This window comes from Dreissena polymorpha, chromosome 12 (assembly GCF_020536995.1).
Source record: "Dreissena polymorpha isolate Duluth1 chromosome 12, UMN_Dpol_1.0, whole genome shotgun sequence".
Classification (NCBI taxonomy): domain Eukaryota; kingdom Metazoa; phylum Mollusca; class Bivalvia; order Myida; family Dreissenidae; genus Dreissena; species Dreissena polymorpha.
The window spans coordinates 9,853,226-9,869,420 of NC_068366.1; the positions used below are offsets into that span (position 1 = coordinate 9,853,226).

The following is a 16,195-nucleotide window of genomic DNA, read 5'->3' on the forward strand; positions in this document are numbered from 1 at the left end:
TGGTTTACCACATTAAATAATTATTATCGGAAAATAACATACCTTCAGTTAAAAAAGTGTGCTAGTCCGCAGATTAATCATACGCTATTTATATAAACTTCGTTTTTTATCTTCGAAAAATATTGAAGTTTCGTTCTCGAAACAAACTTTACCGCGGAAATTTTACTTGTCCCCGGACAAGCCAGCTTTCAAAAACTGCTTGCCCGGAAGGGTAAATTGACGACTCGGACAACTCGGACAGCATATTTCAGAACCCCTGCTAGCTCTTAAAAATTAAACAATGTCCTATTCAGTTTTAACCAGATTATATAAATTCACTATGTAACAAAATCTGCTCACTTAAGTGATTCTAGTAGGCAAAGCTTAGTAAATAGTGTATGTGATCATGTGACCTAATCAGCTAGTACAATACCATAATCAGCTAGCACAATACCAGAATCTTGCTCTCCATCAACTGTCTGACTGACAAGATAGCGAATAGTGTCTTCATCTAAAAGATAAACAAAATACATGATTTAGAAAGTTGATTTGTGTGGAATATGTAATTTATATACAGTAATTATTGTTTTATTTAATACATTTCTAAATGAGCACACACATCGTTTAGACTTTCTTTAACAAATCAATATAACTAGGCAGAGTAAGACCTGACCTAGTTAATAACTGGGCTGAATAGGATTAAGAAAGTCAGATCATTTCTGGCTAAGTTTTATTCCTTGGTACAAACCCTTTTCATCTACAACAAGCCTGTACGTCTCCTCATCAACATGGAAGGAAACCCTTTTTCCATCAGGCAACTGCAGAGTGAGCTTCATCAATGAACTAAACATAAAAACACAACATTCTATTAGAATTTACTATCAGTTAACAAAAGTATAAAATATAATTTTTTCGCAGTCAAAGTGAATTGAATAGTGTTCAAAAACATGATTTAATATCACATATTCTACACTGAAAATAAAAAATGTGTATTTAAACAACATAATAACGTATCATTTGGGTATGATTTCTATCTGTTTCATAAAGAACGCCTGTAAAGATACAAACAACATCAAATAAATAAGTTGCTTTTAATCAAATCAACCCATTTTTATTTTAAATATACGCACAAACGTAAAATACATAGATAATGTACAACTTCACCGATGTTGCATTCAGAATATTGCATAAAATTGAAAATATCAAAAGTAAACAACAAATTTCTACAACCTGTCCTCCATCTTTGTTCGCTTTGAAAACGACCGCCCAAATGCGTTTCGTTTCGTTGCGGAACGTTCTCGCCGAACGGTCCGTTCAGTTACGGAAACACGCGAACTGTTCCGAACGTTAGTAAAACGTTCCGCTTACTGGACGCAACAATCTGAACGCATCGGACTATGGCGCACCAAAGGGGTCGAAACTTTAACTTCTGCTCGAGCAGAAAAAATGCTGCTCGAGCAGCAATTTAGTGGTCGAGCAGCATTTAAATGCTGCTCGAGCAGCAAAATTCCTGCTCGACCAGCAATATGCTGCTCGAGCAGCATTTATTTTTAGAATAAGCTATTGAACCCGTCAGCCAATCAAATTTGAGCTTACAAACGGACGACATTAGCTATCTCTACGGAAACGAAATAGACCGGTGTAGCGTCAATATTGTCAGATCGTGAGATCTGACGATTTCACAGTACCTCCGTGATATTGCTCCGATCAGTCGCCGTGAAAAATGTCAGATTGATGAAAAATAATATTTAACGCATTGTTGTTTCAATTCAACTTAATTTCGCGTTTTAACAGCTTGCAGTTATTTTCGGACATCTTTTTTTCGGACGTTGAACCTAAACACATTGTTCACAACAAAGATATCAAAACAGTAGTTCTAACACCATGCAAACATTTGAATTTTAAAACGATTTTCGTTTTAAATGTTATATATATCGATGATGTACATGCATTACGTTGTAAAGAAATATGGTAATGCCTAATTTACAGTCATGAGTGTTGCACTTTTTTAATACAAAGATATAACATTGATTTAAGAAAATATTTTCAGATTATATATATATATATATATATATATACAGCCTTTTTATCATTATTTTAGCTTATTCACATGTACACTCAATTCAGGAAAACTATTTTATTATATTTCACACAATCATAGTTACCACTATCATCATTTATTTAATATGTCAATAAGCTTGATTGGTAATTGTCGCTTCGGCTCGGGTAATGCTTTAAAGTACCCCGTGTACTCTTAAGTATACTTTAATGTACCCCGGGTACGCTAAATATACTTAAACGTACTGTAGGTCTTTCTGTCAGTGCAGTCACTCACAAACTTGTCAGTGCTTTATCTCAGAAACTCAATATAAGTATTCGACATGAAACTTTATGGGTGTATAAATATAGCTGAGGAGAGGTGCCATGTACAAGAACCATAACCCGTGTCTTTCTGAAATAAGAGTTATTTCGCTTTGTTGTTTTTCTATGATGTAACTAGGGCTATATCTCAGATATTATACAAGATTTTAACATGAAACTTCATGGGTGTATAATTATCAATGCACAAGAACCATAACCGTATACTTTCTTACATAACGGTTATTGCCCTTTCTTGTTATTGTTATTTTATGATGTAACTTTTCAGGGCTATATCTCATTTATAGAACCATGCATAAGAACCACAACCCTTCACTTTCTTAAATAAGAGTTATTGCCCTTTGTTGTTTTGTATGATGTAACTTTTCAGGGCTTTATCTCAGAAACTATAAATACAAGATTTCAACATGAAATGTCATGGGTGTATAATTGTCAATGAGAATAAGTGCCATGCACAAGAAACATAACCCTAGTACATATGTACATGTCTGATGTTACTTTTTAGGACTATATCACAGATACTATACACGATTTAAAGATGAAATTTAATGGATGTTAAGATATCAATGAGGAGAGGTGTCATGCACAAAATCTATAACCCTACACTTTCTTAAATAAGAGTTATTGCCAATTGTTTTTTATGTTGTTACTATTAAATAAGTGAGATAAGGGTACAACCCTTCAAATAAACTTTTCTGTTAGTTCTGCACCCATCAATACACTGTAACTCCAATATAACGCGGATGACGGGGTCCAAGCCACGCAACAGCGTTATAACGGATCCGCGTTATATGTTTTGAGCTCATTATTGGTACAGGTATGGTATTGCCATGCTGTGTTGTCATTCTCCAATACATGCATATAAACCGAATTGTATCGATAACTGTATACATACCGCTTTTATAGTGTGCATATATATCCGATAATCCAAAATAATTACCATAAGTAATCCTGACATGTTATGACGATACATGTGCTAAAATAAATCCGTTAACCAAGCATATGCCTATGCGTTATTTCAGAAGTGTAAAGAGTACAGTGCATTATGGGATAGAGCATTCAGTAGGTACGGTTCTGACCAATGGACAGCGAATTTAAAATTAGACTCTCAAATGCTACATGTATACATGATTTTCTGAAAATCGTGCGATGTTAAAACAAATTTTCTGGGAATTGTAAGATATTCAACACAAGTAACTAAGAGGACTTGTTTATTAGTCATGAATGTTCAGAATACTGCATATAATAAACGATAAGACGGATACATTTTAATACGCATAAAATACAATACAATAAGAGATGCACAACAGCAGCAAGTACATTTAGTGTCATTTAATCACTGTGGCTGTGGAAGAAGTCAGTCAATTTTCTCTGTTTGCACGAGTCTCGGGCTGCTGCTCGTGCCATGGCTATTATGTTCCGCAGATGACAAGTCTGCGCTGCCGTTCCGTTTGAGCTGGTCTCCAGCCATCGTAGACCTAGCTCGAGGCCTTGCACGACTGACGACAAGGCAGGTACCGGTTCCATTTCCTGATCCTCGTCTTCGTCGGCGCTCTCCTCTGCCTCCGTACACTGACTTGTCGCGTTTGCCACGATCTCGTTGTCAGTCAAATGGGCTGTGGTCGGCAGGTCTTCGTCGACGTTCAGCCACTCTTCAATGTCAGTGTCAGAGACCCCAAACGCTCTGCTTACGTCAGCCGCGCTAAAACCCTCGAACTCCTCGTCGCTGTCGTCGGCGTCATCGGAGGTGACGATCGCCTCCCCTAAGGCCCTGCGCCAGCAGCCATGAATGCTCTGTCTGGACACCTCTTCCCAGGCGCTGGCAAACATGTATATGGCCTCCTTGATCGTTCGCCTTTTCAGAAATTCTGGGAGACTGAGGTCGCCCCTTGCGGTGATCGACTTCACGAGATGGCGACGGTACATGCGTTTGGAATTCGCAATGATTCCCATATCCATCGGCTGTATCTTTGACGTAGTGTTCTTCGGCAAGAAGGATATGACGATCTTCCTATCCTTAGATGCCAATGTCTTGGGGTGGGCCCCACAGTTGTCCAGGAGTAGAAGCGCCTTTGTAGGGAGCCGCTGTTGGCGCAGGTGACGGCGGACGGCTGTAACGAAGTGCCGGTGAAACCAATCCTCGAAGATCGCTGACGTCATCCATGCGTTAGCGCTGTTGGCGTACACCACTGGTAGCGTCTCCATGTTGAGATGGTGAAAACATCTGGGCTTAGCGAACTTGCCAATGACCAGAGGCGGGAGCTTATGCGTGCCTGTACTGTTGGTGCACAGTAATATAGTCAGACGGTTCTTGGCCTGCTTGAATCCAAGCGTTTTCTGTTCATCACTTCGCTTCGCTAGTGTTCGATCCGGCAGCATCTTGAAGTATAGACCCGTCTCGTCGGCGTTGTATATCTGCTCCGGAGTGTACTGGCCTTCATCGATAATTTTCTTTAGAATCGGCGGGTACTCGGCTGCTGCCGTTTCGTCGGCAGATCGCTGCTCCCCTCGGATACGGACTTCATGGATGTCGTGCCGGCTTTTGAAGTTCCGTAGCCAACCGTTGCTACCCTCGAAACCCCCAGCTCCATCACCGTGGATCATCTGGTGGAAAGCCTTAGCTTGACCTTGAACGATTGGCCCCGATAGAGTGGTGCCCTCGCTCCGCTCCTGGTTGAACCAGTCAATCACGGCTTTTTCCAGCTGGGTATCTTTAGCGGTACGCTGGCGTTTCCGCTTTGAGCTTTCACAGTCCATGCCTGCCAGACTGGACCGCAGTTTCTCCTCATCCTTCAACCATCCTCGTAGGGTTGATTCAGCGATGTTGAGGTCACTGGAGACTGAGACCTGCGCTTCTCCGCTACGTAACCGATCAACAACATTCAACTTCTCCGCAATACTGTACGCCTTTCGTTTTCTTGATTCCATGATGTATCAATGCTAAAGATTTTATGAAACGTCAGAAAAACTTACCCTGTTTTATACTTACTGTCCGCAGTATATTTCACGGCCGGTCTTTTGATCAAAATTTATTTGGTGGGGGATATCAATTTAACGAATTTGCTTATTATTAGTCTAAACGTTGAAATAGACTTAATATTTTAAGTAGCAATGAAAATATAAGACACAACAGACTCATCAGTCATCAGTATTATGTTAGCATATCTTTAGTCGGTTACTGAACTAGGGCAAATAAAGTTGAAGTTTATCAGGTGGTCTAAAAGTCCTCACCGCCTAGCAGATAAGTCAACACAGTATTTTAAAGCTGGTTCATGAACATGAAATGATAAGTCATTTACGCCATCGGGATTATTTATTTGCCATCGGGATTATTTATTTTAAGTCAATATGTTTTTGGAATCTTAAGGCACTCATTGAAAAATACACCATTACATAAATAAATATCTAGGTCAATTGTGATTCTGTCAAGCAATGATTATCATATCAATTATCTCCAGAGTTATTCTTTTTTTCTTGCACTTATCATAATCTAACCATCTGCATTATTTTTGCCAAACAGGTGGTTTTGCAATCTGAGCACCACAATCATCAATATTTTTGTGTGGATATAAAGATGTTATAAAAATTTAGGATTATAAAATCTTAAGTTTTATCGTGCTGTACTTGTTTAGGAGATGTGTAATACCAACTGGCTACTTCTGTTTTCAGAACTAAAAGGCACAGAAGGATTTTATTAATATTTTGTTGAGTTCTCAGATTAATCGAGCCCAAAGCACTTCCTGCTACACAAACATATTTTCGAGCAACAACACATATTGATAATATCCATTTTAATGCCGTGCGGGTCTTTACAGTGGAGTGATCGAGTCGCACAGATATGTTTGCCGCACTCCATGAATCAGAAGTCTGCTTCTCACGACTAGTCTCGATAAACTGAATCATGGGCCTGTCGCAACATTGTGGGATGCTTTTTCATGACCAAACATTTGGCAGTCTGGAAATAAAGTAAAAGTCATTCATACTTAACTTAAACTAGTGACCTGAAAATCAATAGGGGTCATCTGCGGGTCACGATCAATGTACCTATGAAGTGTCATGATCCTAGGCAAAAGCGTTCATGAGTTATCATCCGAAAATCATTTTACTATTTCGGGTCACTGTGACCTTGACCTTTGATCTTGTGACCTCAAAATGAATAGGAGTCATCTGCAAGTCATGATCAATCTACCTATGAAGTTTCATGATCCTAGGTGTATGCGTTCTTGAGTTATCATCCGAAAACCATTTTACTATTTCAGGTCACTGTGACCTTGACCTTTGACCTAGTGACCTCAAAATCAATAGGGGTCATCTGCGAGTCATGATCAATCTACCCATGACGTTTCATGATCCTAGGCGTATGCGTTCTTGAGTTATCATCCGGAAACCATTTTACTATTTAGGGTCACCGTGACCTTGACCTTTGACCTAGTGACCTCAGAATCAATTGGGGTCATCTGCAAGTCATGATCAATCTACCCATGAAGTTTCATGATCCTAGGCATATGCGTTCTTGAGTTATCATTCAAAAACCATTTTACTATTTCTGGTCACTGTGACCTTGACCTTTGACCTAGTGACCTCAAAATCAATAAGGGTCATCTGCGAGTCATGATCAATGTACCTATAAAGTTTCATGATCCTAGGCCCAAGCGTTCTTGAGTTATCGTCTGACAACCACCTGGTGGACGGACCGACAGACGGACCGACAGACCGACATTAGCAAAGCAATATACCCCCTCTTCTTCGAAGGGGGGCATAAAAACAACAACAGTTGTTTGCAATAAGAAAAGCATATACATGTATATTCACTAGTTTAAGTGTTCACAAAAAATACTATTTCTTAAAATAAAATTGCAAGAACGATAGTTTGACAGGGAAAAGTATTCATGTTTTATGCATCATAAATATACAATCACATTAAGACACTGAAAAACAACTTTTCATACAAAACAATATAATGGAGCAAAGAGAATGCTTTTTTTCATTATATGACACATTAATAAATTAAAATATGAGTAATCTTCTTGTTTAACCTTTTTACAGGGTTATTTGACAAAAGACTCTATAACACAGTTTGATCCTCAGGTTATGATATTACATATGAAATATCATGTCCTTTATAAATTAAAAGAAAATGCAAGGCTCTAAAAACCAATGCACCAACAGAAAGGTACGATGATTATATTCTACATTCTCCCATTATTTTGTTGAATAAAAGTTAATGCAGATCTTTACTAAGCAAACTAGAGCTTTGTCATAGACGTGACAAATACCCCCACATGCCGCATTGACACAGACTATTTTGCATGCTGTCTTCACAAAACAAGAGAATCAAATTTATGGCTATTTTTAAGAATGATAATGCCATTATCATTTATGGCCATTTCGACCTTTGAACTCTTATATTCTTTAGCATGACATGCAGTCCAAATGTATGGCCATTTTTTTTACTTTTGAACTCCAAGTGTGACCAAGACCTTGGAGTTATCAACATAATTCTTTCGCATGACACATCGTCCAATGACTGTGAACAAATGTTACATGTATTTTTAAAATCACACAATAAATGACATAGTTATGGCCCAGACAAGATCATTTATGGCCAATTTTGACCTTTGAACTCACAGTGTGACCTTGAAAATGCAGATATAGACGTAATTCGTTTGCGTGACACACCGTTCAATAATGGTGAACAAATGATTTTAAAATCTCACAATGAACAACATAGTTATGGCCTGGACAAGCTCATTTATGGCCTTTTTTTACCTCTGAACTCAAAGTGTGACCTTAAACTTGGAGTTATCGACGTAATTCTTTCGCGCGACACACCGTCCAATGATGGTGAACAAATGTGCCAAATGATTTTAAAATCTCACAATGAATGACATAGTTATTGCCCAGACAAGCTCATTTATGGCCATTTTTAATCTTTGAACTCAAAGTGTGACCTTGACCTTCGAGATATTGAAGTAATTCTTTCGCGCGACACACCGTCCCATGATGGTGAACAAATTTGCTAAATGATTTTAAAATCTCACAATAAATGATAAAGTTATGGCCCGGACAAGCATTTGACCCTTGAACTCCAAGTGTGACCTTGATCTTGGAGATATCGACGTACTTTTTTCACGCAACACACCGTTCCATGATGGTGAACAAATGTACCAAGTTATTTTAAAATCAAACGATAAATGACATAGTTATGGTCGGGACAAACTTTCGGTTTAAAACACACTAAGTAACCCTGTGACCTAGTTTTTGACCCAGCATGACCCATATTCAAACTTGGCCTAAACATCATCAAGATACAACTTGTGACCAAGTTTGGCGAAGATCGGATGAAATTTCGGGACAGACCGACCGACAGTACAACAAAGTGACTCCTATGTAGAAATATAAAGCTTATTTATTACCATCAATGCAAACACTCCACAGCTGTTTCCATGGCGCTGTTTGTTGCAAGGTGGCGCTTTGAACTCTGAACTGATTTTTTTCCACGCCATCTTTCACAATTTGCGCTCGTTGACACATGAACTGGCTGCAACAAATATTTTGTTGGTAAAAATCAACAAAAATCATGTGCCTATATACTTAAGCGGTACTTTATCTATACCAAATTGTTTAGGTAATCAGTTTTCAAACATATATATATATGTGAATCTATTAACACATTATTTGAAACACATAAGTGTGAGAGATAGGACACAATAATAAATAAGAATGAACTAAGAAAGCAAGCTTAAATTTATATATAGCCTATCATTTTTAAAGTGTTGGTGGTCATTACAAGTTAATATTTAAGATAAAGATCCAAATATAGAAAACAAATAAGATTTACAAAGTTTTTTGAATATCTTGTTTGCTATATTGCCTGATGAATGATAACTGGAACTGGCCAAAAAAGCTCCCTAAATGTGACCTTTGATCTCTTGTTAACGCATGCTCTGCAGCTTCTCTACATGGAGAACATATGTGGCAAGCTATATTAAAAATTGCATATTTAATTATCGAATCACAGTTTGGATAAGCTCAGAGACACACATAAAATGCACATACACCAACTGCTACTGTGACTGCTATATCAAGCAGGTAAGACAAAAAATGAACTAGTGACCTGAAAATCAATAGAGGGTCATCTGCGAGTCATGATCAATGTACCTATGAAGTTTCATAATCCTAGCCATAAGTCATCAGGAAACCATTTCACTATTTCGGGTCACTGTGACCTTGACCTTGTGACCTGAAATCAATAGGGGTCATCTGCCAGTCATGATCAATGTACCTATCAAGTTTCATGATCCTGGGCATAAGCGTTCTTGAGTTATCATCCGGAAAGCATTTTACTATTTCGGGTCACCGTGACCTTGACCTTTGACCTAGTGACCTGAAAATCAATAGGGGTCATCTGCTAGTCATGATCAATCTACCTATCAAGTTTCATGATCCTAGGCATAAGGGTTCTTGAATTATCATCTGGAAACCATTTTACTATTTCGGGTCACCGTGACCTTGACCTTTGACCTAGTGACCTGAAAATCAATAGGGGTCATCTGTGAGTCATGATCAATGTACCTATGAAGTTTCATGATCCTAGGCCTAAGCGTTCTTGAGTAATCGTCTGACAACCACCTGGTGGACGGACCGACAGACAGACAGACCGACCGACCGACAGACCGACATGAGCAAAGCAATATACCCCCTCTTCTTCGAAGGGGGGCATAATTACAGCTTTGAACCTTACCAGAACAAAAATCGAACAAGGCCTTGTTGTTACCACCCAACGAGTTGTAAATGGTTACAGTCCTGGACATAACACTTGCAAACAGCAAAACCCAGTGATTGTTGCCTTTACATTGTTGCAGCATAAGTAGATCATACATATTGAAGTCCACCTACAAAATGTGAAATTTTAATGTACCTTAAACAATGTATACATTACTAAACAGTGAGAAATTTGCTCAAATTACTTCAAAGAAGTATAGTGGCATGCTAGAATCAAGTACAGTTTAAGTTAACAATAAAACAAAAGATTGTCAGGCAATATGGTACTCCTGGAACAACTTTGTAGAGGTGATCATTTGCAAAGAACATGTAGAATTTATGAAGAACCACCACTTTTACATAAAAATTCATGTTATGTAAAACGAAGACTTTGGCATTCATATCTCACAGACATATCAAGTCATTACCACTGCCACCTTCATCAACATAATTATTGGACACATAGAGAACTACTATATCTCACTACATACAAAATGTGGTAGCCCTATATCCTAGAGTTAAGGACAAGAATATTTTAAAAGTTTTCACAAAATAAGCAAGAAAGAAGTGTATAAAATGTTCAATTTTGTGACCCGCGGGTCAGGGTCAATTTTGACCCAAAGGGCATAATTTGAACAAACTTGGTAGAGGACAATAAGATGTTACTGCAAACCAAATTTGGTAGCCATAGTCCGAATGGTTTTCAACAAGAAGATTTTTAAAATTTTCACAAAATAGGCGTTTATTCAATTTTGTGACCCCCCTCCCCCTCGGGGCAGGGTCAAAGTTGACCCCAGAGGCATAATTTGAACAAACTTGGTAGAGGACTATAAGATGTCACTTCATACCAAATTTGGTAGCCCTAGGCCCAATGGTTATGGACAAGAATGATTTTTAAAGTTTACCCTAAATTAGCCATTTATAAGCATATGTGCAATTTTGTGACCCCGGGGCAGTTTCAAATTTGACCCCAGGGGCATAGTTTGAACAAACTAAGAAGAGAATTAATACATGTCAATACATACCAAATTTGGTAGCACTATGCCATACAGTTATGGACAAGTAGATTTTTTAAGTTTTCACAAAATAGGCCTCATACAAGCATATGTTCAATTTTGTGACCCTCGGGGCAGGGTCAAACTTGACCCCAGGGACATAATTTGAGCAAACTTGGTAGAGGACTATAAGATGTCACTATATACCAAATTTGGTAGCCCTAGGCCCAATGGTTATGGAACGTTTTCACAAAATAGACCCTATATAAGCATATGTTAAATTTTGTGACCCCCAGGGCAGTTTCAAATTTGACCCCAGGGGCATAATTTGAACAAACTTAGTAGAGGACTATTAGATGTCTCTACATACCAAATTTGATAGCCCTATGCCCAATGGTTATGGATGAGAAGATTTTGAAAGATTTCACAAAATAGGCCTAATATAAGCATATGTTTTTGTAACCCCAGAGCAGGGTCAAATTTGACCCCAGGCGCATAATTTGAACAAATTTGAAAGAGGTTCACCCAAGGAACATTACTGAGAAATTTCATCAGAATTGGACTAGTAGTTTAGGAGAAGAAGATGTTTAAAGGAAAAGTTAATGAACTGACGGACGGACGCACGCAGGCACAGACGGACGCACGCATGACGGACACAGGACCATGACATAAGCCCTGCTGGCCTTTGGCCAGTGGAGCTAAAAATCAATTCAGGAAGGGAGGGAGCACCCCTCCCTAACCCAACCATAAAGGCCCCTGGGCATCTGAAATATGATCACAAGCACTAATAATCATATAATAATGATAAAACCCGGTCACCACTGTCGATAAATTGGAAATTGTTATGATTGTGAGATATAATGTAAACATTTGCATACAGATCAATCTTTTTTCTTCAAGCCCAACACAAAATAACAATGCAAAATTAAAGTTTTAAAGGTTTTCAATGGGTACAAATAGGGTATTTATCTGGACATTGGAAACGTTGAAATACATGAAAATATCATCATACAACTTAAATGTATTTCATTGTTAAAATGTGTTTTTCTTGATTTTTCTCCAAACTTTACACAAAAATGGGTGATTTCAAAAATATTAAACTAGAAATGGCGCGTCAGAGGCCGACGTGTATCCCCACTCCGCATGTTTGACCCAGGGGTTCCCCAGGGTTGGTAATGGGGCTATGCATAGTTGAAATTGAACGCATTGTCATAAGAGAAGTTCGGTATCAATAAGATGTGAATCGTTGTAGAAATGAAGAAATTATAGTAAAAGGCAATTTTGGGTGGGCGTGGCCTATGTGGGCGGGATGCCCCAGGGTTGGTAATGGGGCCATGCATAGTTGAGATTAACCATAATGTCATAAGAGAGGTTCAGTATCAATTTTAAGTGAATCGGTGTAGAAATGAAGAAATTATAGTAAAAGGCAATTTTGGGTGGGCGTGGTCTATGTGGGCGTGGCCAATGTGGGCGGGGCACCCCAGGGTTGGTAATGGGGCCATGCATAGTTGAGATTACTAGTATCCGTATTGCCATAAGAGAGGTTCAGTATCAATTTGAAGACATTCGGTGTAGTATGGTGCACTCAAAATGTGCAGCTCCATGAGATACACATGCATGCCAAATATCAAGTTGCTATTTTGAATATTGCAAAAGTTATGACCAAGGTTAGTTTTGGGGGACACACACACACACACACACACACACACACACACACACACACACACACACACACACACACACACACACACACACACACACACACACACACACATACAATGACAGACGGGTCAAAAACAATATACCCCCTTTCTTTCGATCCGGGGGCATAAAAATGAGTAAAAATCTCTGACCCGGCCCCACCTCAACCCACATAACTTTTGACCCAGGGGTCAGATCAAAATTCCAAATAGTGCAGGGTCGCACATATGCTCATAGCTACCATGTGTGTCAGTTTCAAGGTTCTAGTGCTTAAAGAGTAGGAGGAGAAAGTGGCCAGGACGGACAGACAGACGGACGGACGACGGAGATAACCACAATATCCCCACTTTTTCTCCGAAAAGCGTGGGGATAATGAAGCCTAAATGAAAACTTTCCTCAAATTTTAGATGTTAAGTTATGGCAACAGTTTTGTTTGTATTGCATAGGGAAAGGGTTCAAGTTTTATAAATGAGTAGGGCCGTTCTGTCAGATGTAATCACTTTTTTACAACAAAAGATGTTAACCAAATGTTTTGATTTTTTTTTTTATAAATGTACATGTCTTTTGCACTTAATATTAATCCCATTAAAACATGTTATCAATATTTTGTGTGTTTTGTCAACATGCAGTATGTTCTTAAGAAAAATTTAATTACAAAATCTAAAAAAAATTATGGAAAAAATTGAAATTTTCATGTTTTTTAACACATATTTTTCAAAACTATACTCTTAAAAGTTTTTTTCCTGGCCTCAAAGCAGTGTATCTTAAAGTAAAAACTCAGATTTATCAAAATATAGGATGGCCTTCAAATATATGTGAAGTTTCTTTTTTATGATACATGTTTATATTTTTTTTATAATATTTGACCTCGTTTTCTATAATATGTGTCTTGTTCTGATAAAACTGGGCTAAATTCATGTGCTTAAAGTGTCGTCCCAGATTAGCCTGTGCAGTCCGCACAGGCTTATCAGGGACGGCACTTTCCGCTTAAACTTGATTTTCGGTAAGAAGGGACTTCCTTCAAACTAAAAATACTGTAAAAGCGGAAAGTCTCGTCCCTGATTAGCCTCATGTGTGTGCAGTCTGCACAGGCTAATCAGGGACTAGACTTTCCGCACATGAATTAAGCCCAGTTTTCTCATAACAAGACACATATAATTCACTGTTCTATATTTAGACCTTGCTCTCTATATATTAAACATTATATTCTCTATATATTGGACATTGTTCTTTATAAATTAGACCTTGTTCTTTTTATACTTTATACATTAAACACGATGTCCTCTTACTTGACCTTCCTCTGTAATACAATATATCCTCTATATATTTTGGTAATGTGTCATTAAAAATGAATGAAATAATAATAAGTGCTGTACCGTTGTTTATCGAAGGTTTTAACATGGTTTTTAGTTTAGATGTGTAGGAATTGTACCACAAGGGTGACAGTCTGCGTGGTTTAATTATAAGTGTTTGAAAGACTTTGCCATCAATCATATTTGACATTTGACCATGTTCAACTTTTATTTTGGCTTTTTTTTTCAGTTGCTTTTGAATGCTTTATTAAATGGAAATTTAATCATTAATTCTGCTATAATGTAAGTTTGTTTTCACTTTCTGGAGGTTTTTAAGAAAAACATTTATTTTGTGTCCCAAGTGTACATGTACAACATTTTGTTAACCAACTTCAGGCTTACATTGAAGATTATTGGAGAAACATTTTGATTAAAATTGACATTAATTTGAGAAGAGGAAATGCATTTTTGTAATAATGTTATGGTTAAGTCAAATATACTTCCCAAGTTCCCACACATTATCATTTATATGCTTATATTTTTCTTCTGAAGACAAAATATGGAGACATACCCATATAATACGAGTAGTTCACCCCCAGAGTGAAGAAACCACCTTTTTCTCTTGGAGATTACACCCTTCTGTGTACTTCTTTCCAGAAAATTAGTGCTTTTGTTTATTTTTTAAAAGCTATCACCTGTCCATCAAACATTTCGTACACTTGGGACAATGCGATATTTGTCTTGCAAAAAAAGTTCACAAGGTTTTGGCATCAAATTTTCAGTACATCTAGTGATAAGCATTAATGGTTTGAAGAAAATGATGTAAAACATTGAAAATTTTATCTTATGAAAAATTTAAAATAACTTTCTTGCAAAATGTACACTTGGGACAGGGACAAATTCTGACCACATTTAGTATTCAGCTGTTCAAAATTTACATGAACAAATAATTGTATAAATACCTGTACAAATGTGTAGAAAAAACATGTGACAGGTTAAAAGGACACTTTTTGCCTATAAATATTGAAGCACTTTATGATTCCACCTCTTAATATACATGAAGAGAGTTGAAAATTGTGGCACAAAATTGACAAGCAACATCATTGCTTTGAACACTTGCTACAAGAGATATCAACCTAAGTTTGAAGCATTGTTTTATTTTTCTTAAAGCATATGCATTTTTATATTAACTTAATGATGGCAATACCTAATATTTCTGAAAGTTTTATTGAAGTATAGAATTGAAAATTGCCTTTTACATAAAATGTAAAGCAAAACCAGTACACTTGGGGCAATTTTAAGGATATTTTTCAATATATTTGGTTAATGAAGCAAGTTATTGAGAAGAATTTTCACATTTAAGTTAATCACATGGAAACACTTCTGTAAGATAGAAAAAGAACTCAAACACGCTTAATGGTAAGAAAATAAATGCATGTTTTATTTAGGCTTCATTATTTTTTAAATCACCCATAGGATATGATGCGGCACTTGTCTTTACGGAATATAAAAAAAATCAATCATTTTTACCCGGAAGTTGGCGCTGTAATAAATTTGCTATTCTGTGTGTTCTTTTACCAAGCTTGATTAGGAATTTTTGAAAACGCGCCACGGAGATTTTCTTTCACCATTAAAAATAATAGTTCACGGATTCAAACCATAATTCTTGATTAATATGTTGCTACAGTGGATTCCTGTTCTTAGCATACCATGTCAGCAAAAATTATGCTAATAACAGGAATATGCTATTAACAGGAACACACTTTTTAGCATAAATATAGCAACTGGGGGCATACAATAAGTCGAATCTGTTAATAATTGATTGTCAAAGTGCAATTTAAATTCAACATTGTATATGATTGATGTTTAAGATAACTATTTATCAAATGGAATTGTATTCTAAGGTATTTGCATTTGCATTTGAGCATATTTTTGCAGATTTAAAGCATATTTTCTTGGCATTCTGAGAATGTTCTATGCTATAAAGACTTTAAGTGAATTCTGAATATTGGGGTTAAAAATTATGCTATTAATAGAAGAAAAATACATTAAAATTTAAGAATTAATATGTGCCTTGACATTCTA

At 37.2% G+C, this 16,195-nt stretch overlaps 1 protein-coding gene across 14 annotated transcripts in view; it reads right to left on the reverse strand.

Moving 5' to 3' along the window:
• LOC127852205 (jerky protein homolog-like) overlaps nucleotides 1–16,195 on the reverse strand; it is a 43,718-nt gene that overhangs the window by 24,868 nt on the left and 2,655 nt on the right. For 5 of the 14 annotated variants that reach the window (XM_052386084.1, XM_052386079.1, XM_052386083.1 and 2 more), the window contains exons 2-6: nucleotides 10,103–10,253; nucleotides 8,775–8,899; nucleotides 1,210–6,313; nucleotides 728–822; nucleotides 434–490 (exon numbers count right to left, since the gene is read on the reverse strand). In XM_052386084.1, coding sequence (XP_052242044.1) covers nucleotides 3,691–5,286 — 1,596 coding nt within the window. In that variant the 5' untranslated portion in view covers nucleotides 5,287–6,313; nucleotides 8,775–8,899; nucleotides 10,103–10,253 and the 3' untranslated portion in view covers nucleotides 434–490; nucleotides 728–822; nucleotides 1,210–3,690. Of the gene's footprint in view, nucleotides 1–412; nucleotides 491–727; nucleotides 1,180–1,209; nucleotides 6,314–8,774; nucleotides 8,900–10,102; nucleotides 10,254–16,195 lie in introns of those variants that run through there. The other 9 variants (XM_052386086.1, XM_052386090.1, XM_052386089.1 and 6 more) reach the window with 5 other exon arrangements.